Source organism: Anser brachyrhynchus, assembly GCF_964034855.1.
Source record: "Anser brachyrhynchus genome assembly, chromosome: 11".
Classification (NCBI taxonomy): Eukaryota; Metazoa; Chordata; class Aves; order Anseriformes; family Anatidae; genus Anser; species Anser brachyrhynchus.
Window position 1 is genome coordinate 762,052 of NC_137706.1, and position 23,967 is coordinate 786,018.

The window sequence follows — 23,967 nt, forward strand, 5'->3', positions numbered from 1 at the left end:
CCCAACTCTACTGGGGGCGGGCGCGTGTGCCCGCCTCCTTCCTGCGCAGCCTGGCGGTGATTGGCCCGCTCGCCTGTCAGTCGAGGCGGAGGGCGCATGGCAGGTTGTCACGCGGAAGAGCGGCGGGGCTGGCGGCGGCTGTGAGGCCCGGCGGGTATGGCCGGCGGGTATGGCCGGCGGGTATGGCCGGCGGGTATGGCCGGCGGGTATGGCCGGCGGGTATGGCCGGCGGGTATGGCCGGCGGGTATGGCCGGCGGGTATGGCCGGCGGGTATGGCCGGCGGGTATGGCCGGCGGGTATGGCCGGCGGGTATGGCCGGCGGGTATGGCCGGCGGGTATGGCCGGCGGGTATGGCCGGCGGGTATGGCCGGCGGGGCCGCGCTGAGGGGACGGGTCTGAGGCTGTCGCCGCCCCGCGCTGCTCCCGGTGCCGTGAGGAGGGCGCTGCCGGCGGGGGTGAGCGAGCTCCCGGGAGGCAGAGCCTCGTCGTCACACAGCTCGGTGGGGAGCCGGCCCGGCGCTTGTGTTCTCACAGCTCCATGCGGGGCAAGGCGGGAAGGGGCCGTGGTCGTCACCGCAGGGCTCCTGTAACGCAGCGTTAGGGCACCAAGTGAGGTACCGCGCCTTACGCGAGTTGGCGTCGTTTCATGGCGTCACCTAGAAGGTGCTTAGAAACGAAAAATACCCCTCTCACCTAGAAACAAAAAGTCACTCAAGCGAACCACACAGATAACTTGCAGCGTTTGCGCCAAAAATATTCGTGTTTGGTTCCTTAATTTAGGAAGGGAGCGTGGTACTTTACGGTATACACCTTCTTCCTCCCTACTTTTACTCGTGTATGATGTTTTCTTGTCTTGTGATAGGCTTTGCTGGATGCCCAAAAACACTGCTAGACCACGATGTCCCTTGACTTTGATAGTGGAGCTCTACAAACTCAACATGATGAAGAAGACTATGACCAAGAGGACTATGCAAGAGAACAAGAGGTTGAAAAAAAAAGAAAGTTTATGTGAAGGTTTTCATAACTAGTGTACCACCATTTTGGTTTAGATTTATATTCTCTTTGATATGAGCAAAACACAGGGTACAGACTTTTGCAAAAGCAGCATATAAAGTATGAGATGATAAGATGGTGCATTTTAAGCAATGGCATATGTAGAGGCTGAAAGTCTGTGATCTGTTGCTGAGGCAGTAGATAGAGTGCCAAAAGGTGCAGTCACTTACTTTTTCTGGTCTTTTTTTTTTACAGCTTTTATACTTACTGTAATTATTTATGAAAGAAAACTGTTGCTCTCTATGACAATCTACTTAGCCCAGAAAAGAACAAGGAACCACTTTTATAAGCTACTGATTATAAAATAGATACTCTAATACCTAGAAAAATATATTCCTTTTTTTTTAGTGGAAATATTTTAGGTGTTTCTATACTCTTTGTTTCATAAAGGAAACTAGCAAAAATGTGCATTTGATATGAATGTGCAGAGTGGTTTTGTGTGGGTTGGTAAATCATGTTCACATGAGGTAACTTCCCTGAGATCTGCTTAAGGTATCCCTTTCTTTAGCATAGGTAATGTAAAGACAAATTCACAAAAACATGTAGCAGAACAATAGATGCATAACTTGTAAAGTTGCTATTGCAAATATAGTAGAGAACCTTACTTCAGATCCAAAACATTCTACTCAGATAAAGAATGTTGTTCAGGGAGTTGAGAGAAGCAGCTCCCCTGTGAGGAAATGCTGGGAGCAGAGTGTTCAGCCTGGAGAGGAGAAAGTTTGGGAAAGTTTTGGATGAGAAAGTTTTGGATGAGAAAGATCTCATCAGTGTTCGTAAATACCTGAAGGGAAGGTGTAAAGAAGACATAGCCGCGCTCTTAGTGCTGCCCAGTGACAGAACAAGAGGCAATGAGCACAAACTGAAGCACATGAGTTTCTAAGAGTAAGGAAATGTTTTTTTACATGTGTATTTCTCTCAGTAAGAGCAGGTTTTGAATGTCCAGTACCTCTTACCTGGTGTATAGGGAGGAGAAATCTCAGCATGATAAGTAACAGATTATCCTAGGACACATCTGTCCAGTAGCCTCTCCCTTAACTTTTCTGGGTGTGGTTCTTTTTGTCACAGGATTTTCCCAGAAAAATTCCTAGGTTGGTAACTGTAGTCTCTTAAGCATTGCGTGGTGCAAATCTCTGTGAATTCCAGTGTTGTCAAGGAATGATGTCCTTTTCAATGGAGGAAGAAAGTCAGGGTTTTGTGCAAGTGGCCTCTTTCATCTGTGTCTGCCTGTCTTTGCATGAAGTCCTATGGGTTCTTTTGAAAAGCGTCTAATGCATATGGTTTGTTCTGCTTCAGCTGCAACAACTCTTGACAGACCTTCCCCATGATATGCTGGAGGACAGTGGAGACCAGCTCTCCAGCTATTCAGACTGTAGCATTCACGAGAGTGAGGAGCAGTAAGTCCCTTTGTACTTTATTTTTTGTTATTCTTACTTAAGTTGTGCTGTTGAGAGCAGAGCCAAATCTCAGCTGATGGGGTAAATGAGAGTAATCCACGTAAAAGGCGTGCTGTACTGCAGTAGGCAGTATGGCAGGGGCTCTTTGAGAAATAAAGTAGATGCCAGTTACTTTAATGAAGTAGTTTTTTGTTTGTTTGTTTGTTTTGCTTGATTGAGGTCGTGAGTACCCTAGGTAAGCGTCTTCTCTTTCTCTAGATCAGTTGAGCCTCAGAAGCCTGATGGACGGTGGAATGATCATCCATTGATCGTTGATATCGTTGATCCTCAAAACGTAAGTTTGTCTAAATAGAGGTGTAATGAGTAGGAACTGCTTGTCAGTAGTAACATGCTAAATATTCTCTGAATTCACTAGAGGAGTTCTTATGTTGGTGGCATACTTTGCTATTTATCTGAAGTATTTTGACCTTGAGGGCTGGTAACTCCACAAAGAAAAATCTGAGTTTTCAGAGAGCAAATTCTAAACCCCTTATTCATTTATAGAATTATAAGGAAGGACAAAATCTGTATCCTGAGCAATTTCTGTGTGACCAGCAAGATGATCATGCTGAAAAACGTGCCAAGAATTGGAATGGCCTACATAATGAAGAGAAGAAACGTTTATATGATGCTAAAGAAGATTACTGTGGCCAGAACAGTCAAGAGGATCCAGATAATGTCTTTCTTGGTAGAGATGGGTTTAATGGTCCAAGGTGCTACCAACAGAACAATTTGTATCATCTTCCTGAAAACTTTAGACAGTATACAAATGGCCATAAACCAGAATTTAACTGTCAACAAAGTAAAATAATAAACTTTCCAGATGCTTCAAAGGAACATCTTAAGGTATTTCAGAAGCTTGTGTATTTTTCTGTCCTTGTGAAAATTTTCATAGGTCTTTAGCTGCTGGTAGTAATATTTCCAAATGTTTTCAGTCTGTTGTTATCAGTTAAAACAGCAATGGGAGGCTTCTGTAATTAATTTTGTGTATGAAAACAAGAAAGCATTAGATATCTAGATTTGTGTGTGTGTGTTTGTGTTATTTTTTTATTGCTCTTTTTGGCTAGCTAAAAGTCCATGAGGTAGAATGAATGTGATGCACTTAAGTGTGTGATGACTTTGAAGCTGATGCCTCACCAATCTGCTAAAGCAGAAACCTTCATTGAAATTTCCATCTCAGTTGAATGATGTGTGCTGAATTGGAGCCTGAAAATAGGAAGAGGAGTTAATAGAGCTGCTTTTAATGTCAGCCTGTAAAGCAAAAAGGAAAAATATTTTCATTGATGGAAAACTACAGTTGTAGCTTTCATTTCTTTGTTCTTATATATTGTCAAAACAGCAGTTCATTGCATCTGAAGTTGTTAGCGGCCAGTCAGCGGAAACTTACAAAGTAACATATAAACCATACCAAAATGGAATTCACCAAAAAATTCCAGTAACCTCGGAAGGAATGAGAAGAAATGAAATGTTTGAAGATTTGCAGAATGAATTCTTGGGCAATGATGAAAGTAAGTGCTTCTTATTTAGACTTGAAATAAGCTTGTGTGAAAAGTCCATGGGAAATCATCAGCAGAAAACCTGTTGGTTTCAGTAAATTTTAGAGAACAGCTAGCAGTATTTTGAGATATGTGTGTATATATATGATCTTTTATTTTGTTCTGGACTTATATTGGGATAGCCTATTTTTATTTGATTTTTTCCTCTTTATTTAGAAATCAGCTTTTCTTTGGGGTATTTGAATTTCAGACAACTTAAATGTAGTTTTGACTGGTGAGACTGAACAACAAGAACAAAAAAGACCAAGAACAAAAAACAACACATTTCATCCTTCTGATGGCTTGATCTCAAGTTGTGCTGGTGCTCTATGTCTTGATAATACTGGAAAATAATGAAGTGCTGTACCGTATGAGTCATGCGTTGATCGACACCAGATTGAGGCTTTTCTGCTAAGTCCACTTAAAATGACAGAACTACTTTGCTTGTTGGCCATCTTGAAAATTTACAGTTGCCACTAAACTGGGCATGAATTCACATCATGCAAACATTTTTCTGGGTTTGTTGTTATTGATGGCTGGAGAATTGTAGGTGCTAACAAAGAAATTCAAACCTAACAGAGCAACTCAGGTGATGTGAATCAAACGTGTATAAAACATGATATACTGCTGTGAACTAACATTGAATTTGGCACTACGTGGAAGAAATACCTTGGGGCAATAATTACTTATGGTCACAACTTGGTTGGCTCATTGACTGTGCTGACTTGTCAGAATACTGTATTTGAAATTTGGCAGATTCTTCAGAGAATATGCAGATTCTTCAGCTTCGAGCTCTAAATAAAGCAAGAGAAAGACAACTGGAAGAACTTAATGAAAAGCTAGAAAAGAGTGCACAGCAGATTAGGTATCTGAGTCATCAGCTTTCAATGGTCAAAGGTAAAATATTGTACTGATCTCTGATTTTTAGCTTTTATCCATATCTAGCAACTTTTTTATAGTGAACTTATTTATTATATCTAGCAACTATGATTTACATAGTGTCTCTGCAAGTATTGATCATGTTTACAAACTCAACTCAGGATTATGGGGACCTAACCCTCTCGCACAACACTATTTTAAAGAAAATTCCCTTCATTAGTGCTTGGCTGCGTAACTGTCTGAACTTATAATGCGTTGTTTCTCAAGACTACCATTGTACTTCAGAGTTCCCATGTGTTTGGCATCAGAAATTCTCAGAAAAATGAGAAGTTTGCAAAAGTAATGTGCTAAAAGTACAAAGAAACAACAACAACAAAGAACAGGAGAAATGTGCCTTCCGAAGTGATCAGAGCTATAGTGGAGATTAGTGGTTGTCTTGTTCTCTTGTTTTCTTACAGAAACATGCTAAGATCTTATAGAATTAAGAATGTAATTTTTAGAGTGCAGGAGAGAGAAGACTTTATTTGTCAACCACTTTGATGTCTTGACTGTTTCTGTGGGGGAATTATTTTATTTCTCCCTTAAGAAGTGTTAAGGGATGATGATAGTTCTGAGTGCTAACAGGACGGTTTCCACCTGACTTCTGAGGGTACAACGTATCAGAGTGCTTCCAGCTATCAGAGGAAGAAAGTGGTTGCTAGATGGAGACTAAATGAACCTCTGTGTTCTGTTTTCTGCTTGTTGCCTATAGTATGAGACAGAGGGCTCACAGAATAGTTCTGTAGAGCAAGGATACTGAACAGTCATGTTCCATGTAGTTGCTGTGTGTGTGGTTGTGTTTCTCACGCAATTACTATGTTTCTCACTGCAGATGAAAAGGATGGTTTGGCTGTTAGCCTTCTTGAATCTCAAAAACTCTATCAGAATGGAAAAGAACGGGAAGTGCATCTTGAAGGTCAAATAAAGGCACTTGAGACTCAAATTCAGACTCTTACTGCCAAGGAAGAGCAGGTACTATAAATATTTTTAAACTGTTTATTGTAGAAGATCTATACAGGATATTTGTAGTGCATTTGCATTAAATATCATTGCTAATCTCACAGCACACTGTTCATAATCCTTGCAGAAGCATGAATATATGGTGAATGAATGGAATGTATTGGTGGAAAAATAACTTGTATTAAAATCCAGGCAGTATCTGAGGATTTTTAGCAACTCTTGCATGAAAAACTGATTTGACATACAGAATATTGGAGCAAAGGTGAAATAAATGTAATTGGGAGCTACTCTAATACTCTTCATACAGATATTGAAGCAATCCAAAGTGGCAGAGGTAGCCATGGAAAGCATGCAGAAGCAGCTGCTAGAACTTCAGCGATCAGATGCCCTTCAGCGAGCCAGAGAACAGCATGACGCCATTATTTCAGCACTCAAGCAGAAGCATGAAAAGCAAGTATTGTCATTAGAGCAGAACCTTGATGCTACAAAATCTGCACTCCAAGAGCAGGTGAGAAATTATTATAGGACACTGAGTACTTTGCGGCAGAAGCTGCAGAACTCCACATTTCCAAAACCGCACTTCTTGGCCTATAATCCAAATAACTCCTTATGGAAGGTGTTTGCTGAATGGGAAGAAGATTCTATGTAAGTCTCAATATTATGAAGTCTATGTGTATGTGTTTGTAAACATCTCCAGGCAGTTGCAACTTGAAACTGTTAATATAGCAGATGCAAAAGAGGCTCTGTTTTACTGGAGGAGGCAAGAATTCAGTGTTTTAGCATCCCTCTTGAGCTTTCATTCTGTGAGCAACTTTTCTTGAATTGACTACCTAGGAATCTCTCCGGGAAAGAAAAGAATTAACCTTGTGTCACATAGTTATACAACTTACTCTACCTCTTATGTCATAAGAGTCCATCATGCTATTTAATATATTCAAACAATGTACTGTCGGCAGACCTTGACAAATTGTCATCTTCTTTCCCATGAAAGAAATAGAATTAAAGAACTTTCTATAATTTTTTGTCGTAACATAAATATGCATAAAAATAAATGGGCTGTATGTTTGAATTGAATCATCTTTGCAAATGAGAAAACACTGCTAAATTTCTGTCTTTAAGCACTACTTTTTAGCACTGCTTATACAACTACTAAAAAAAAAATGTTTTTATGGTGTTATGTTTGGGGTCTTTAGAGGGAGAACTCCTGATTTTAAAAGAATATAGAAAAGTCAGAAGGAAATAGAATACCTCATCTTTACACCTAGCTAAGCAGTGCTAGATGAATGTCTACTTTAATATCGTGTAAAAAACTACAATTCCTCTTGTGGGAGCATTGAAACTTACTAGCTTGTCTTAAGCTCAGTAGACAAAAGATGATTTAAGCTCAGGCTTAAGGTAAATAATGTGAAGGCTTGATTTCTCTGCAGTGAGCTAAGTATACGTCACTAATTGCAGGGCCTATCCGACATGTCGAAAACGAACTGCTCTAGGAAGCACAAAATGGTTCACATCCATGTATGTTTATATATGGGTATACTTACTGTCTCTTAGTGAAAACTTAGATGCTGTAAGAGATGACTTGTCAGCCAAGGATAGCATTTCTGCTGTGGTTAATTTGGCTGGCCTTTCTTTCCCCTTAGGACTGATATTTTTTTTCTCACGTCTTTTGTGCGTTGCCTCTTTCTCTGTATCTGGAGCTGTCCTGGATGGGTAGATGTTTATAACATGAATAAAAATAATGTTTCTTCCTAGAAAGAACTCTGCAAAAATCTAGGAGAGCACATTAAGCAACTTGAGAAAATGCTTGAAGAAACCAAATGTGAAAAAAATGAAATAATAAATAGATTGACAAGAAGTCTAGAAGAAAGCCAAAAGCAGTGTGCAAACTTACTGCAAACAGGTCAGCCTTGTACTCATACCTTATCTTTTCTTGCAGATATGACTCAAGTTTTCTGAAGTATGAAACTGCAAATCTGTGTTCCTATTGAAATAGGAAACCAACAATTTAAATACAGCAGTAGCAGAATTAAAGCTCCTAATTCTGTGAAGTTTCAGTATAAACAGACATAAAGTGGTTTTCAATAGATAGGTCTTTGAGAAGCAGAGCTTTGCTGTTTTCTTGTACAGTAAAAAAACAACCCTGAATTGCCATTCAAAATTCAAATCTGAGAGATTTGAATTTGAAAATAATTGCTTTTGTGGACGGAGACTGGTTCTTGAGAATTTATATCAGTAGCAATAGTGTGTGGGATTTTTTGCTGATTTTTGTATGGGACTTGTGCCTACCTTTAGACACTGAAGTCTTCTAATAGTTAGGTATGTCCTTTCTTAGAATCCAAACATCTTAAGTAAATAAAATGTCTTTCTTAATGGATCCTGGATTAAGTGTGTGTTCTGCTTGAGAACTGTGGTAGTCTAGAAGAAAAGTCTCTAGAGAGAGCCTGGTAGTGAGAAAGGAGGAGAAAAATCTTATTAGATCTGTACTATGTAGCAAATAAGTAATACATATGATATTTAAGATATAGCTGCCAATTGTCCAATCACCATGACTTTTCTCCATGCTATATTTATCAAATGCCTTAGACCAATAATAAATTTGCAAACTCATAAAGCTAAACTCCTTGCCTGTGGAGGAAGTGAAAGTGGCCTGTTTTCTAAGATGGTCCTGTTTTTGCTAACTTCCTGGTACACCAAACATCTGGCAAATCTTGTTCCTGATGTCATTAATTTTAAAGTGACTATAAAATTTTTGAAAAAACAGAGTTACCATAGTTCCCAAAGTTTAAAACAAATTGCTGTTTAAATTGGAGAACTGTAGTAATCCAAGTTCACCTGTTTGATATAGTGAGAAGTATTCTTGCCTTTGTTCTTTGTATTTTGTATTAGCGAGTTCAGGGAAAGAGAAAGAGTAACACTTACTACCAGAGTCAACGTGGCTATTTTTAACAGTGATCTTTTTTCAGATTGCATAGTCTTTCTTGCAAGTTTTCGATTTACCTTCTCTCTCCTTTTTTCCCCCCTTGCAATAGGCTCAATACAGGAGACAAATCAGTTACGGTTTCAGCTGCAACAAGCTCAGTCTGCGCATATGATAAGCAATAACATGAACAAGGCTTTGCAGGTTAATTTATTTTATAAAATATGTAATGTTTAGTTTGATTTTAATTTGGTTTGGATTTTAGAGGGAAGGGCGTTATAGCTAACAGGTTGGTAGTTGAAATTCTTATTCATTTGTTGGGGAAGCTAGCACAACTCCCTTCAGTAAACAACTACCTACTACTTTATCTCCCAGTATTATGTCTGGAACTCTATTTTTTATTTTTGTAATTAAAACGTGGGGGAGTATATCAGCACAAATCATATCATACATCTGTCTAACTTGCTTCTGAAAAAAGAATGTAAATTCAGTGTGCTGGATATCATATAGGGGGCCTATACGGATGTTTGGAGTTATTACCTTCTGAACCTTACCTTTTGCCAACAAGAGGGAATGCTAGGGAGTCCTCTAAAATATCAGTGAAAATCTGTTTTTCCAGTTCAGCTCAGGTATTTGACTTGTCTAAATCTATCATCTTGAAGTAATGAATCCTAGTATGTGCTAGAGTAATAAGCTATATATGTTTCTGGTATAATAAAATGGATGACAACAGGGTGTCAGGAGGGAAGAAAAAATAATCGTTTCATGTATCAACTGTGAAAGAAACAATAGTATGTACTAATTGACAGAAAATATTACCTAATTAATTTGTAGTCTTAACATATGCATTGCTAGAGGTATTAACAATAATGGTGTAAAAAAAACACCACCTAAAGCTAGATCATTCAAGTAATGAATAATAATTAGGTAATATTTAGAAAGAATAGCTCCATGTATTTGTTTTCTGTAGAAGAGTTACCATGGTCTTAATATGTTTACTTGTAGTTTCTTTGAGTATCATTTTTTCTGTCTCTTACTTTAAGGAAGAATTAATGGAACTGAAAGAAGAAATAACTTTTTATGAATCTGCTGCCAAATATGGAGTATTTTTGAATGATGCAGGTGGAGAGCTGCATACAAACCTCAGTGATTCCTGTGTAGATTTGGGAATTAAAAAAATCACCCAGAAAAACTCAAGGTTCTGCAGGTATTGAATGATTCTTACTGAAAGACAAATCTAAAATCCCCAAGAAATTATGCAAGTAATGCGCGAGTTCAGTTTCTTTAGTAAAAGATGGTGTTACTGGATCAATATGTAGGTTTCCTGGTAAATACTTGAAATACTGCTTGTATTGCCAGGTAATCTGGGCAATAGGAAACTGAACTAATACCATAAATTAGATACCTAATTTCTGCTTTAATAAATTTTCAGGTTTCATAAGGACTATGTTATTGTTCCTTTTTGGTGTTTTTCTGGAGCGAAGGGGAAGTTGTAGAAATGAAATAGATTTGTCTTCATGGTATAAGTTAGAAGCCTATGCTAAGAAACAACACCCCTAACCATTTTTTTTTTAACCAATTGCCATGAGAATACATTAGAAAGCATTTAACATGTGTAGCAAAGTAAGGAGGACTTTCACTTACTATGCCTAGTCAGCATTGCATGGCATGTGAGAATAGCCTGGTGTTCTTCAAGACTTGAACCCTGCTTTAACTGTAGCTCTATGTGGGTAAAATCTGGAATGTAGTAGAGAACATACATATATGTGTGTGTGTATGTGTATATATATATATATTCGATGATATATATGTATATATATTTGGGCAATTTAACTGCATATGGAGTGTAACGTAATTTCTCAATAAGAAGCAGCCATATCTTTGCCTGTGGAAATACTTGATTTTCTTGCTGGTTGTAGGGGTTATTGCATGGATACCTATTTGCTCAAAGATTCCACATAGTTACTTAATGCTCAAGCTGTTTTTAAAACAACCAATCAAGTTGTCTTGAAGTACTTTGTCATGTGAGAATGGATCTTTTGTGGAAACATACAGAAAGTTTGTTCTTTCTGCTGTTAATTGCAGCTTGATGAGAAAACATATGGCTTTTGTATTTGTGTTCCTTCATTCTTTTTTCCTCTGTATTTCTGGTACTGTTAGTTGCTCTTCTGCTAGCACTACCTTTCAGATAAGTGTGTTTTGTCTTTTAAATGCTGATCTGGTTATGTCTTTCCTAATAGTATAATACAGAACAGAGGCATGGACGAAGAACTCTCTAAAGACGAAATTATTGTAGAATTAAAAGCTGAATTGGAACGCTTATTGAGCAGTAATAAAATGAAGAGAAACCAGATTACTCAATTACAAAATGATCTTAAGGATTGCCAGAAGACATTAGAGGAATTCAAGCAGTTGTTGAAAGCAGAAAAAGCATCAAAAGAATCAGAGGTTTGTTCTTTTTACACGTTTTTAAGTCCTTGTAAAGATGTACTGGGTTTTAGCAAGCCAAACCATCATTTAAACTTACTATGAAAACAGGTCAAAGAATTTAATGAGAGCTGTGGTCACAGCAATTAAGCAGATCTGTCTTTGATCTTAAGGAAAATAGTCATTTTCATGATGTCTTGTTTCGTATCTTTGGTGAAAAAGAAACGAATTGAATAGCAGAACTTGGGCAGAATATATCTTACTAGGTCAGTTCTGATATGATGGATTATTTGCTTGATAACACTTAATAACCACTTTGCTTTTCTTCAAGAACTGTATTTCACTGGAGAAAGTAGGTTTTCTTTATCCCAAAAGACTTGTAATTTCTTTGAGAAAGCCGATGGTATCATGGATGAGACATTAAATAGATTGCCTTCTCATTGCATTCACGCCGTAATTTGATCAATCATATGCTGGGCTGCATAAAAAGTGTGGCCAGCAGGTCCCAGGAGGTGATTCTCCCCCTCTGCTCCACTACTGGATGAAGTACTGGATCCAGCTCTGGGGCCCCCAGCACGAGAAAGATGCGAACCTGTTAGGGTGGGCCACAAAAATGCTCAGAGGCCTGGAGCACCTCTCCTATGAAGAAGGGCTGAGCGAGCTGGCAATTCCTAGCCTGGAGCAGAGAAGGCTCCAGGGAAACCTTATTGGAGCCTTCCAAATACATAAAGGGAGCTCATAAGAAAGATGGAGAGACTTTTTACAAGGGTATGTAGTGATAGGACAAGGGATAACTGTTTTGAACTGGAAAGAGGGTTGACTGAGGTTAGATGTAATGAAGAAATTCTCTGTTTATGAAGGTGGAGAGGCACTGGAACAGGTTGCCCCAGAAAGTTGTGGATGTCTCATCCTTGGAAGTCACAGAATATCCTGAGTTGGAAGGAACCCAAAAGGATCATGAAATCCAACTCCAAACAAGACCACCCCAAAATCAAACTATTACGTCTGAGAGTGCTGTGATTTGAGCCGCCTGGTCTAGTGGAAGGTGTCCCTGCTCATGGCAGCAGGTTGGACTAGATGATCTTTAAAGGTCCCTTCTAATGCAAACCATTCTGTGATCCATGAAAAATCACTGATACTATGCCCCTCTTGACCACTTAATTAATTCCAACTGTAATATGATTGGATTCATAATTTCTGCGTTTGTAATCTGTACATTGTGACCGGGATGTGGGACAGGAATATAGTATGCTTCATAGGCATACTCTCTTGATTGGATAGCAACACTCATTGAGCTCAATGTTCAGTACGTGCTTTTTAAAAAAAATTTTGTAGTGCTGTTTCTCAAGGATAACAGTGATGCTGTTATATTTGCACGGCAATACTTTACTTCGGGTTTTTTGTTTTTTAGTTTCTCTAAGTAAAATACTTATTCAACAGTTGTAACTGTTTTTAAAGTATCAATTTTCAAAGCATATAAATCTTGAAAGTTATCATAATAATGTTTTTTTTACTTTTAGGCAGTGAAGAATACAAATGATCCTTTGGTGGCCAATCCGTTAGTTCTTGATAATCTTAAAGAAGAAGTTTGGAGACTCAGAAAGGAAAATGAAACTTTGCTGCAAGAAGTTCAGGTGAGACAAAAATGTTGTGTATTCCATTAAAAAAAAAAAGTGCCAAAGCCTGCATTATAAAAGGTTCCTTAAAACCTGCCTGTTACTTGACTTCTCTTTGTTCAGAAACATACTTTGACTATTGAAGAACTGAAAGAAAATGAGGAAAAACTGAAAAACTCAAACCTGGATCTCTGCTGTCAGATGAGAAAGATTGTTCAAGATTTTGATGAGAATAAGCAAGAAGCGCTTGACAGGTAGGTCTGTTAACTCTGTTTTGTTTCTTTTGTGATGTTTTTATCCTGCATGTGTGTTTGTGTACCAGCTGTTTGTGGGGAGGGGTCTGCACTGGAAATCTGGTTTCTTGCTTAAAGAAGAGCAGAACTCCATTTACACGGGGGACTAAAGAGTGTTTTCCTTTCCTTTCCTGGAACTGTAGGTGTGAAAGAACGTATCAGCGCCATCATGAGGATATGAAAGCCCAGTTTGAGAAAGAGCTGATCGAGAAGTATGCTGCAGAAAACCAGCAGCTTCTACAAAGTCACGAAGAGAGGGTCTCGCAGCTGAAGTAAGGCTTTTCTTTTTCTTTTCTTTTTCTTCTTTTTTGTCATTGTTCCTGAAGCATTCCCGCTCCTGTCTGGCCCTTGGTGCCAGTTATGCTTTTTTAAAACAGACTGAGTGTCCTGTGAGTGTAAAGACTGTTTGCTAATGAGTAATCTGTGCTGTGAAGGGCTACCATAGAGGAGCTGAACAGAGAGATGACTGCGGTGAAGGAATGTTACATAGCGGTCTGTGGTGAGAAGGACACCTTGGAAGCTACTTTAAGGCAGAAATTTGAGCAAGAGCAGCAGCTGAAAGAAGAGAAGGTACTACTGGACATACCTACACACCACTCTCAGTTCATCGTGTTTTAAAAATGTAATGTGCAGGAGTGGCTTGAACTTTGTCTGGAGCAGAACCTTGGAAGAGATGCAGCCGTATCAGAAAGATAAGCAGTGTGACCTATTGATTGTTAAGTTAGCCTACTGCTGTGTTGTGTGGTTTAACATACAGTGGCAGTAACCCTTTCCAATGGCAATGCCTTTTCCCGCAGTTGTCCTTCTTATAAAGTGGACTCCTGGAGACCATTCAGCCAGCAGCGTGAGCTATTGCAATCTCGAGCTTGTTTCCAAAAGACCTTAGTGACAGTGCAAGTTTTCTTCTCCCTGTAGAAACCTGATGTGCAAATGCTGTGTTTTTTTTTTTTTCTTTTTAAGTAATAACGAATGGAGTCTGCAGCATTGATTAAGAGCGTTGCTTTCCTGAAGCTATGAGTGCAGAATGACTGAAGGGAGGTCAGCTGTCTTGCTTAGTCCAGCACAGCAAAGAGATGCAGCTGAAAAAGTGCTGGGAGATGCGGATGCTAGATAAGAGAATGTGCTTTAGAGCAATAGGCTGTAGTAACCTCTGATATTGTGCCTTACAACACCTCTTTCTGAGAGCTAAATCTCCTGTCCTAGGGGTTGTTGGTAAAGTCAGGCTCTAGAGAGTGCATCGTGCATCTCATGCATTCTCATTGCTTTGTACCAGAGCAATTTGGCAATTTGCTGTATGTTGGAGAATGCTTCATCCTGTATGTTGGAGAATGCTTCATCCGTGGTGTGTTTTTAGTATTATTGCCACTTTTTTTTTTTTTGGCCAAGCTCAAGAAATGGCTTCTAGAAGAAAAAGAAGAGTCTCTTAACCTTCTGAGGAGCAAGCTTGAAGAGAAATACAGTGATTCTATGAGAGCAGCAAAGCAGCAGTGGCTGAAAGAAAAAGGAGAGCAGGTTGAAAAGGAAGTCGCGTTAGCCAAAGTCCACTGGGAGAAGGAAGAAAAAAAGGTATGGAGCTTTTACCTGGGGATTTCAAATGAACCAAGTGAAGCAACCAATTTATTTTCAGAAGGAGGACTTGTATGTATGTACACTAGACTTACTCATTGTGCTTCTGCCATTTGAGGTGGTTGTTAAGGGTCTGCTGTTTCAGGCGCTTCTGATGAAGTCAGTAGGTATGACGTATGCTTGGGATCTTTGCAAAATTAGACCTTGTAAAGCAGCATACAGACCGTAATCACAGCTACAGCATGCTGGAGTTTTCCACACTAATTGGGTGTTGAATGTTTATGCTTTGTATTCTGTTTGATTTGGTCATCCTGAGAACGTCTTCTTTTGTCTCCTTCCATGCAGAATAAAGCTGGGAGGAGGAAGAAAAATCATCTCCTTTAACAAACAGATAGTGGGAAGTGTGTATTTGGAGGGTGCAGGGGAGTGGGAGAGCGTGAGGGGACCCACTGACTAAGAAGCGCCTCAAAGCGTTAGGTTTTGATGCTTTTCAGAAATGTAGAGACGTGGCTTGGAAGAACCTCGGTGCTCTCAGAGCATGGTTTTGGTGTTCTGCTATCAGGGAAGCTTACTAGTGTAAGCTGACTTTTGCTTGTTAAATGCCAGTGCAGCTGTGTTTATATTTGAACAATGGGCAGATTGTCTTAAAAATATATGTATTTTTTTCCTTAGAATATAGAACAAGTCATTGGAGAGATAGAAAGAGAATGGCGAAATAGGCTGGAAGAAATGAGAAGAACTGTAGCTGACTGCAATGACTGCGGCAGCCAAACTGACAGAGTGACAGTAGTGGATGATGATTCATTCAAAGAGTTAGCAGGGATCATTGCAGATCAGAAGCTGCAGATCGAGAAGGCTCTGAAAGAAAATATGTCCTCCGGAGAGGCCTTAAGAGAATTTGAAATAGAACTGGAAAATAAATACTGTAAACACCTTGCCATCCAGGTAACAAAAAAATAGTTCAGTTTGCCTGGATCCATTGTAACTGCCATGCACAACTTTCACTGCCATGTGAAAGTAATAATAAAAATGTTCCCAGGGATGGTGACTGAAGCAGGCTCTTTACCTGTTTACAGGTAGAGGAAGCTTTAACCCAAGCTCGTGACAAGTGGCTGCAAGTATTAAGAGACCTCAGAGAGTATAAAGTAAATGTAAAGACGGAACAAGAAAAATGTGAAAGGGAACACCAAGGGACTGCAGCAAAGCAGGTAGCTGAAAACACTTTCATATGGGTGGTGGTATTGAGCTATTCCTTTACTTTGAGGTACACTTAATTATTTACTCAGTTACGCTTTAATATGAATTCTGTGTTTGTTGATCGGGTCTGTTTTATATGTTGATCAGTTAGCCCTGATTCTCTCAGCTGCCGAAGAGAAGTGGAAGAAAGAACATGAGAATACAGAGAGGTCTGGAGCAAGAATGAAAGAACTGGAGGAAAAGGTGGTTTCTCTCAGGAAGGAGTTGGAGCTAAAGAAAGAAGAAATGCCTGCGGCTATCAAAGCAGAACTAGCCAGAGCCCGTGCTCAGTGGAACAAAGAAAAGCAAGAAGAAATCTTGCGGATACAAGAGCAGAATGAGAGAGACTACCGTTTTTTCTTGGATGACCACAGAAACAAGATTAACGAGGTACTTGCCACCGCAAAGGAGGATCTTGCAAAGCAGAAGAACAATCTCTCCGCCCAGAAAGAGGCGGAAATGAAGATGTTACTAGACCAGAAGCATCGGGAGTGGGAGGCTCAGGAAACGAAGAGACTTCAGGATGAGATCAGTCGTTGTGAGGAGAAGATTCTGGTTGAGCTTGAGCACTTGTTGCAAGAAGTCCATGAAGAGCTAGTTGAGTGCGCAGCTAGTAAGTGTTCCTGGGAGGACAGGTGTTCTGATGCTCCCGATCAATTAAATAATCGATGCAAAGGCAAACTGAAGGCATGCTTACAGAAAGCCTACAGAAGAACAGTTCACACAATTCTGGAAAAGGACAAGCAAGAACGGAAAGAGGTAATTTTTCTGTAAGTGGTAAGTGCCAACCAGAAGAGGGTTTTGAGAAGTCAGACTCCTACCTACGTTTACTGGTAGGAAGAGTCCTTTAGACCTGTGAGGGAGGGCTAAGGCACGGCTAGCAAGTGAAAAGGAAGAGGCTAAGCATATCTCTAACACTCTCAGTGTTTGAAGAAGAGGAATAGCAGGTTAGGAGCATTCCTTTTTAGCACCGAGACAGATAAATTAAGGAGGTGCACCTGCCATCTTAAGTCTGGGAGCCTGTTCAAAACTCATCATGTCCTGATTTGAGCTGCTGTCTTCAGTTCTTTTGCAGGGCTAAAGCACCTGGGATGCAATTACTAGGTCTACTGGTCTCCTTTGGGTTGCTTGCTTTTATTCCTGCTAAGTTAAAGCAATTAAGCAGTATGCTGTGGCACGCCTTTATTTCTTCTTTGTGTGGCTCTGTGCTGGGTTTTCAGAGGGTGTTTTTCAATTGCAGAAATATGAAGAGCTACTGAGTAGCGTCAATAAAAATGCATACCCTAGCATGCCCCGAGACACAGGAGAAACTGGAGACCTGGCAACACCTCCTTCGTACGGCATTGGTCAGCAGGCAGAAACACAAAGAAAGCCGAGAAGATGTCCACCCCTGCAGAGAGCTGGAACAGATGGAGGTATTGGGCTTGTTTTCACTCTGGCAGATTGTGCCATCCAACTAAGCTTGTTAGTAGCAGTCTTGGCTGGTGAGCCTCTGGCTGGTAGAGGGAGAGGTAGCTGTTCCGACTAACGTTGTAGATGGAGGAATGTGACAACCTTTGGGGTGTGATAGTTCCGTGAGCAAGCCGGTGTTGAGACTGCTGAGCAGGGTATGGTCTAGATGCTGTCTTGAAATGGGTAAGTACTCAGCAAGAGCTTTGACGACCAAATCGTACTCCTTGCTGCTGCTGCTGCTGTTAGACAAGACAGGGAATTCTGCCATCATGTCAAGGACACGGTTGTATTGGGAATGGTACTTCACCTGGCCTGGTAGTTTTTCTGATTGTTTTGATGAAGAGTTTAGTTGAGGAAATGTGACTCGCCTGGGCAATGCTTCTCCCTTTCACCTTCCCCTGTTCCCTTCTCTTTTGTAATCTGTGTAATCTGTGTATGGTTGAGCGTTGTAGCTGTTCTCAAAGCTGTCACGTGCTACGGCTAAGCCAGAGACTGTGTAGCTGTGGCAAAACTTCATGGGAGGCATGAAAGTCTCTCTGGGGCTTTCTGTTTAGTTTGAGTTCTTGTGCAACCACAAAACATCGAGTGAGAAAGCCCAAGAGAGCCTTTGGCTTTATGCCTGTAATGTGGCTTGAATTCCTTCAACACCAAAATAACAAACCATCTATTAAACACCAAACAATGCAAGCAGTGCAGCCCTTCTGTCTCTAGAGCTCCCTGTCCTGGCTATGGAAAGAAGCCGTTGCTCTCCTGGAAGTGGCCCAGTCTTTGTGAGTTTCTTAACTTAAGTCAGCCGCATGTGAGTCTTCCCAGCTGGGAGAGTTTCCTTCAGCTGACTCCAGAAGCCCCTGTTTGGCTGTTGGTTTGGAAAATAAATAAATAAGCGAACAGTTGAGAATTCAGCCTAGGAGTCTCCTGCTGCTGCCTGTTTGGAGACCTCTGTGGAGACTCAGATGATCGCGGACGGGAGTTTGCTGAGACTGCGAGGGGTCAGTGACTCGATCGGTGCTGCCGCCCCATTCTGTAACGGGGTTCCAGCCTCATGTGGTTAGTTTAATTAGCTGAAGACAGCGCATGCTTTCTCAACAAAAGGAGGTCGCAGTAGAGCTCTGGAAGTACGCGGGTTGGGTTAGATTCATTTTGGGCACGTGGGTGATGTGTGACGTTTAGGAATTGCTGTTGAAGATCAGCACGGTGCAAAGGTTCACACTGGGAGTCAGCTAAGGGAAGTTCAGAACGGCTTGGCTGTGCTGGCTGCGTGCTGAGGGCCAGTGACAATTAGTCTGAGATGATTTTGTATTGAGGCTTTACTAAAATGTGTTATGTTTGATTTCTGCATGGTAGTTACTGCCATAGCTGAATGTTGTCTGGTGAAGCTTTGTGACCTGGAGCTCTTCTACCAGAGGCAGCAGTTTTTGTGATGTCCGATGTTGAACTTGACTGGAGTGTAGGCAAGTACAGTGTTTTATGGTTTGTTACTTGCTTTTCTAGGAAATGAGAAGTTTCTTGAAGCTCTAACTGTCAAAAACTCTGAGGTGAAGGCTAAACTGAGAGACCTGGGAACACCGCCAAGGTATTTAAAAGGGATCTTTTTAAGGGATTTAATAGCTGATGCTCACCAGGTCTAAGCTACTCATATTGTGGTGTGTGACTTGTATGCTTTTCAGGTCACTGTCCGATGGAGGTGTCTCAAAACCCTGTACGTCCTGCTGCTCTGTGAAAGGGCTGGAAGAAGTGCGTGCTCTGTACATTACAACCGTGAGCAAGATTAAGAGTTAAGTTCTAGAGTCTTAGCTAAAACGTTAAGAGAGCAAAATAATTCCCTCAGTTGCTTCCTCGTCCTTGAGCCAGCTCGCACAGGAGTCTGACAGCCAAGTCACCTAAGAACTGCTGTTTGCTTTCTTGCTGGAGTGAATGTGAGAAATGGAGTTGTTGGCATGATGCTGGGCAAGCTTCATTTGGAGGGGCGAAGCCTTGTTTTGCCTTAATTTCTTTGTAGTACTACATTATGTGTTGTTAAATGGTAAAGGCAATTTGGAGCGCTGACCTTGTTTCTCCCGCAAAGCAGCTGCCAGCCCAGCAACTTGTTGTGAGGGAGCACCTGCTTTTCTCTTGTGCTGTGTCCTGCTTTCTGGCCCTTTTGGCTTAGTCAGCAGGCATCTGGCTGAGGAGAGGATTCGAGTGCAGCTCCAACTCTTACTGGAGGGCAGTGGGTCCCCGAGTGCCAGCTGTACCTCTGTGGAAGAATTCCTGGTGCTGGATATGCCAGCCAACATTCCTCTCTGGTCCCTGCCCCTTCTGCTGGCGAAATAGTGCTGAAGATGCGGAGCGAGCCAATTAAATTCCTGTGTCTGATATTTGGTACTGGCTCAAATGTCCTCTTTGTTTGCTTGTTTTTTGTTCCCTTCCCATCCTGGGTTAAACTAGCGCTAATGAAGTGTGTTTGTGTAGGTGATATGCTTAATTATATCCATGGAAGTAAGGAGAGGGCTGCCGCTATGATTAGAGCGGAGGTTTTAAGAGCGCGCCAAGAGACAGCACGGAAAATGCGGAAATACTATTTGACATGTCTTCAGCAACTTCTCACTGATAATGGGAACTATGAAGGGTAAGCTTAAGCATGTTTGGAAATTTATTTTTGAAAGAGCTATGTAAATTTTAGCATAATGCTGTTAGTCCACTGGCAATTCGGGCTATGTTGGAGCATCAGTGGTGCAGCCTGAAGTGCTGCCGGTCTGGTGAGGCTGGCACGGGGTCACTGCCGAGCTTGATGCCTGAGAATTGCTGAGCAGTCTGACATATTGTCTTCTCAGTGTTTGTTGGCTCTTGCTAGCAATACTTTCAAGTACAATCTGAAAGGAATTGGTTTTTAGTTTTTTCTCATGTTCTGTGATTCTCGTCAGAGCTGAGGAGAAAATAATGAACGCTGCCAGCAAGCTTGTTACAATGGCTAAAGGACTTGAAACACCTCTTCAACACACATCCCAGAGCAAAACTACCCGCTCAGGTTAGTCGCGATTTATAGCTGTTTCCTTCTTAACAATGCACATTTAATGGATGCAGTAATGAAAAGGCAGGCGTATGGTGATGCACTGGTTCTCGACAAGCCTCTGAACAGATATGTAAACATATGCTGCTCATTTTGACAGTGCTAATACTGACAAATCTTTATTTAAAAAGGCATACAAACAAATAACCCCCCGCCCTTTTTTTCTTCCAGTGTTAACATTTCCTTCCGTTAATCTGTTTCCTTCCCTGGCCTTGTAGCTCTGCTGCTAAATTCTGATCTGCCAACCAGAGGAGAGTACTCAAAAAGAGATGGCCTATCTCAAAGTCGGCTAAACCGCATGGAAAGCAAATCTTGTGGCGAAAGTATTACCGAGAAAGCTAATGATAAAGTTGTTCATAAGTGCGTTTCACGTGACTTGAGACAGCAATTTGATGCAATGCAGACTGAAACACAACATATGCTTCCTGAAACAGATGCTTCAAATATTCAGAATGGGAATAATACTAAAAATCTGGTTGACTTTACAAGAGATCATCTGTTAGAGTTTTATCCAAATGAAGATGGAAGCAGAGAAGAATACAGCCCCATCATAAATGTAAGTAAACCACTCCTGTGTGCAACTAGTAATTTAGGACATCAGAATGCCTCTCCATCTGCCTTTCATGTCAAGTTAGAAAATATGCATGCAGTCAGCCTTACAGATGGCCTTGGTGTCTCAGGGCCATCTCATCACATGCTGAAGAATCAAAATGAAAGATTAGTTTTGAAAGAAGATGAATGTATACCATCGTGTGGAAACTGGAAAACTACAGCTGAAAGAACTCAAGACTCAGATTTTCACAAAATCCCTGGAAGGGATGAAAGTAGCTGCAGTAAATGGAATTCTGTGAATGGAAGTCTGTGTCTGGATAGTAGTAATATGCCTGTGGTGCATCCTGAACAAAAACCCAATGCGAATGTCCAGGCAAAGTTTGTATCCTGTGAAGAATCTTTTTCCACTGTCGATGAAAGTGTTCGTGGTACTTGGAGAGAACTTACCAATGGCCGTGTCAAGAATCTCAAAGTGAAAAACAGTAGTAAGTTTTACAGTAGAGGCCAGATGAAAACAAATCCAGAGCGTACTTCATTCCTTGGGTCTGACAAATCAAATTCTGCTGTCACACAGCTCAGCGTGTTGCCAAACTCAAATGCACGAAAATGCTGCAAGAAATACTTGGAAAAGAATGTCATGGGATCCCCAGTCTCTTCAGCAAGATAGTGGTTTTGATTTTTTTTAACTTGAGCCAATAACAATGATTCCTCATTTGAAGGAAAAAATATATATGTAAGTGTGAGGAAAGGGGAAAAAACTGTTTCATGATCAATGTTACAGAATTTGAGTGTTGCATGAACAAATTCTATGCAATTGCTTGAAATATAAATGCAGACTTCTGTTTACTTTTGGAATAACACTTTCACAGCTGTTTATAGTGTATTATGTATGTTTATTAAATAGAATCTATTTTTATATTAAGTGTGCAGTGTTTATATAAAACAAAGCTACTTTAACTTGTGGTAATCTTTTTAAATGCTTGTGAAAATTCCTTCAGTGCTCAATGAGAAATGTTTGAAACAAGTTTTTCAATGGAGCTTTCCATTTTGGAGAACCCCCCCTTGTTCCTCTGTATGTCTCTTCATAATAGAAGTGTAAATACTTACCTTAAATTATTAAAACAAATCAACTATCAAGTAAACTGTCATGTATTCTTCTGTTGGATACAACAAAAAAAAAAAGCTTCTACTGGATGAAAGAAAGTATAGGTTAAATTAACCACAAGGAGGTGTTTCTTAAATAGCTATCAATTTAAACTGAAAATGTAATTTTTCTTTTGATGGTTTCAAAACTTCCCTTTAAAAGCCTGTTCATATTTGAGAGAAGAGATGGGTGTTTTAGATGTTTTGCCTGTGTCTTAACACTATTTTTCTTGGAGTGGGATTTCATTTCTAGGGATACAGTAATGAAAACAAGCATTTTTCTGCTTTCTTTATTGGCTCCGTCTGTGTTGCTTGCACAAGGTGTGGTTAAAGCTTGTTGCAATTAATTGTATGGTTATGGCTCAGCAAATCACATCACCGGTAATACAACACACACAAAAAAAACCATCCTCCTATTTGGCCTGTTATACTTGTGTGTTATTAGAAGAAACAAAACCAAGGTTGAATCACAGAATCGAAGGGGTTGGAAGGGACCTCCAGAGATCATCGGGTCCAACCCCCCTGCTAAAGCAGGTTCCTTAGAGCAGGCTGCCCAGGTAGGTGTCCAGAGGGGCCTTGAGTATCTCCAGAGAAGGAGACTCCACAACCTCCCTGGGCAGCCTGTTCTAGTGCTCCGTCACCGTCAGCGTGAAGAAGTTCTTTTGCATGTTGGTGCGGAACTTCCTGTGTTCCATCTTGTGGCCATTACCCTTTGTCCTGTCCCCACAAACCACTGAAAAGAGGTTGGCCAAATCCCTCTGTCTCCCACACCTCAGGTATTTATACATGTTGATGAGATCCCCTCTCTGTCTTCTTTTCTCCAGGCTGAACAGACCCAGGTCTCAGCCTTTCTTCATAGGGAAGATGCTCCAGGCCCCCTATCATCTTTGTGGCCCTCCACTGGACTCTTTCCAGGAGATCCCTGTCTTTTTTGTACCGGGGAGCCCAGAACTGGGCACAGTACTCCAGGTGAGGCCTGACCAGGGCAGAGTAGAGGGGGAGGATCACCTCCTTTGACCTGCTGGCCACACTCCTTTTAATGCATCCCATGCATCCCATTGGCCCTCTTGGCCACGAGGGCACACTGCTGACTCATGGTCAACCTGTCGTCCACCAGGACCCCTGGGTCCTTCTCCTCAGAGCTCCTCTTCAGCAGGTCGTCCCCCAGCCTGTACTGATACGTGCGGTTGTTCCTTCCCAGGTGCAGGACTCTACGCTTGCTCTTATTAAACCTCATTTGGTTTCTTCCTGCCCATCTCTCCAGCTGGTCCAGGTCTTGCTGAATGGCAGCACAGCCTTCTGGCATGTCAGCCACTCCTCCCAGCTTTGTGTCATCGGCGTACTTGCTGAGGGCAGACACTATTCCCTCATCAAGATTGTCGATGAAGATGTTGAACAAGACCGGACCCAGCACCGACCCCTGGGGAACACTGCTAGTCACAGGTCTCCAGTCAGACTCTGCGCTGCCGATCACCACTTTCTGAGCTCGGCCAGTCAGCCAGTTCTCAACCCACCTTACTGTCCACTCCTCCATCCCACACTTTCTCAGCTTTGCTATCAGGATGTCATGGGAGACAGTATCGAAAGCCTTGCTAAAGTCAAGGTAGATGACATCCATTGCTCTCCTGCCATCTACCCAGCTGGTGATGCCATCATAGAAGGCAACGAGGTTGGTTGAGCACAACTTCCCCTTGGTGAATCCATGCTGACTACTCCTCATAACATTCTTCTCTTCCACTTGCTTGGAGATGGCATCCAGAACAAACTGTTCCAACACCTTTCCAGGGACAGAGGTGAGACTGACTGGCCTATAGTT

At 41.2% G+C, this 23,967-nt stretch overlaps 1 protein-coding gene across 7 annotated transcripts; it reads left to right on the forward strand.

Moving 5' to 3' along the window:
• On the forward strand, positions 1-22,145 carry CEP152 (centrosomal protein 152). Of its 7 annotated transcripts, none has more exons than XM_080607908.1 (27): positions 1-154; positions 864-986; positions 2,348-2,448; positions 2,707-2,782; positions 2,992-3,333; positions 3,827-3,995; positions 4,779-4,919; positions 5,773-5,912; positions 6,208-6,408; positions 7,653-7,800; positions 8,930-9,021; positions 9,861-10,024; positions 11,058-11,265; positions 12,765-12,878; positions 12,984-13,114; positions 13,297-13,425; positions 13,588-13,723; positions 14,540-14,719; positions 15,392-15,664; positions 15,796-15,927; positions 16,064-16,714; positions 17,196-17,370; positions 18,899-18,980; positions 19,075-19,181; positions 19,859-20,015; positions 20,311-20,414; positions 20,675-22,145. In XM_080607908.1, the coding sequence occupies exons 2-27, from the start codon at positions 900-902 to the stop codon at positions 21,673-21,675; spliced, it is 5,241 nt and encodes a 1,746-aa protein (XP_080464034.1). In that variant the 5' UTR covers positions 1-154; positions 864-899; the 3' UTR covers positions 21,676-22,145. The 7 variants fall into 7 exon arrangements, with proteins under 7 accessions (XP_080464034.1, XP_080464040.1, XP_080464037.1 ...); XM_080607914.1 differs by having other exon boundaries at positions 20,628-20,762; XM_080607910.1 differs by having other exon boundaries at positions 84-154; positions 864-1,015.
• The last annotated feature ends 1,822 nt before the right edge of the window (positions 22,146-23,967 follow it).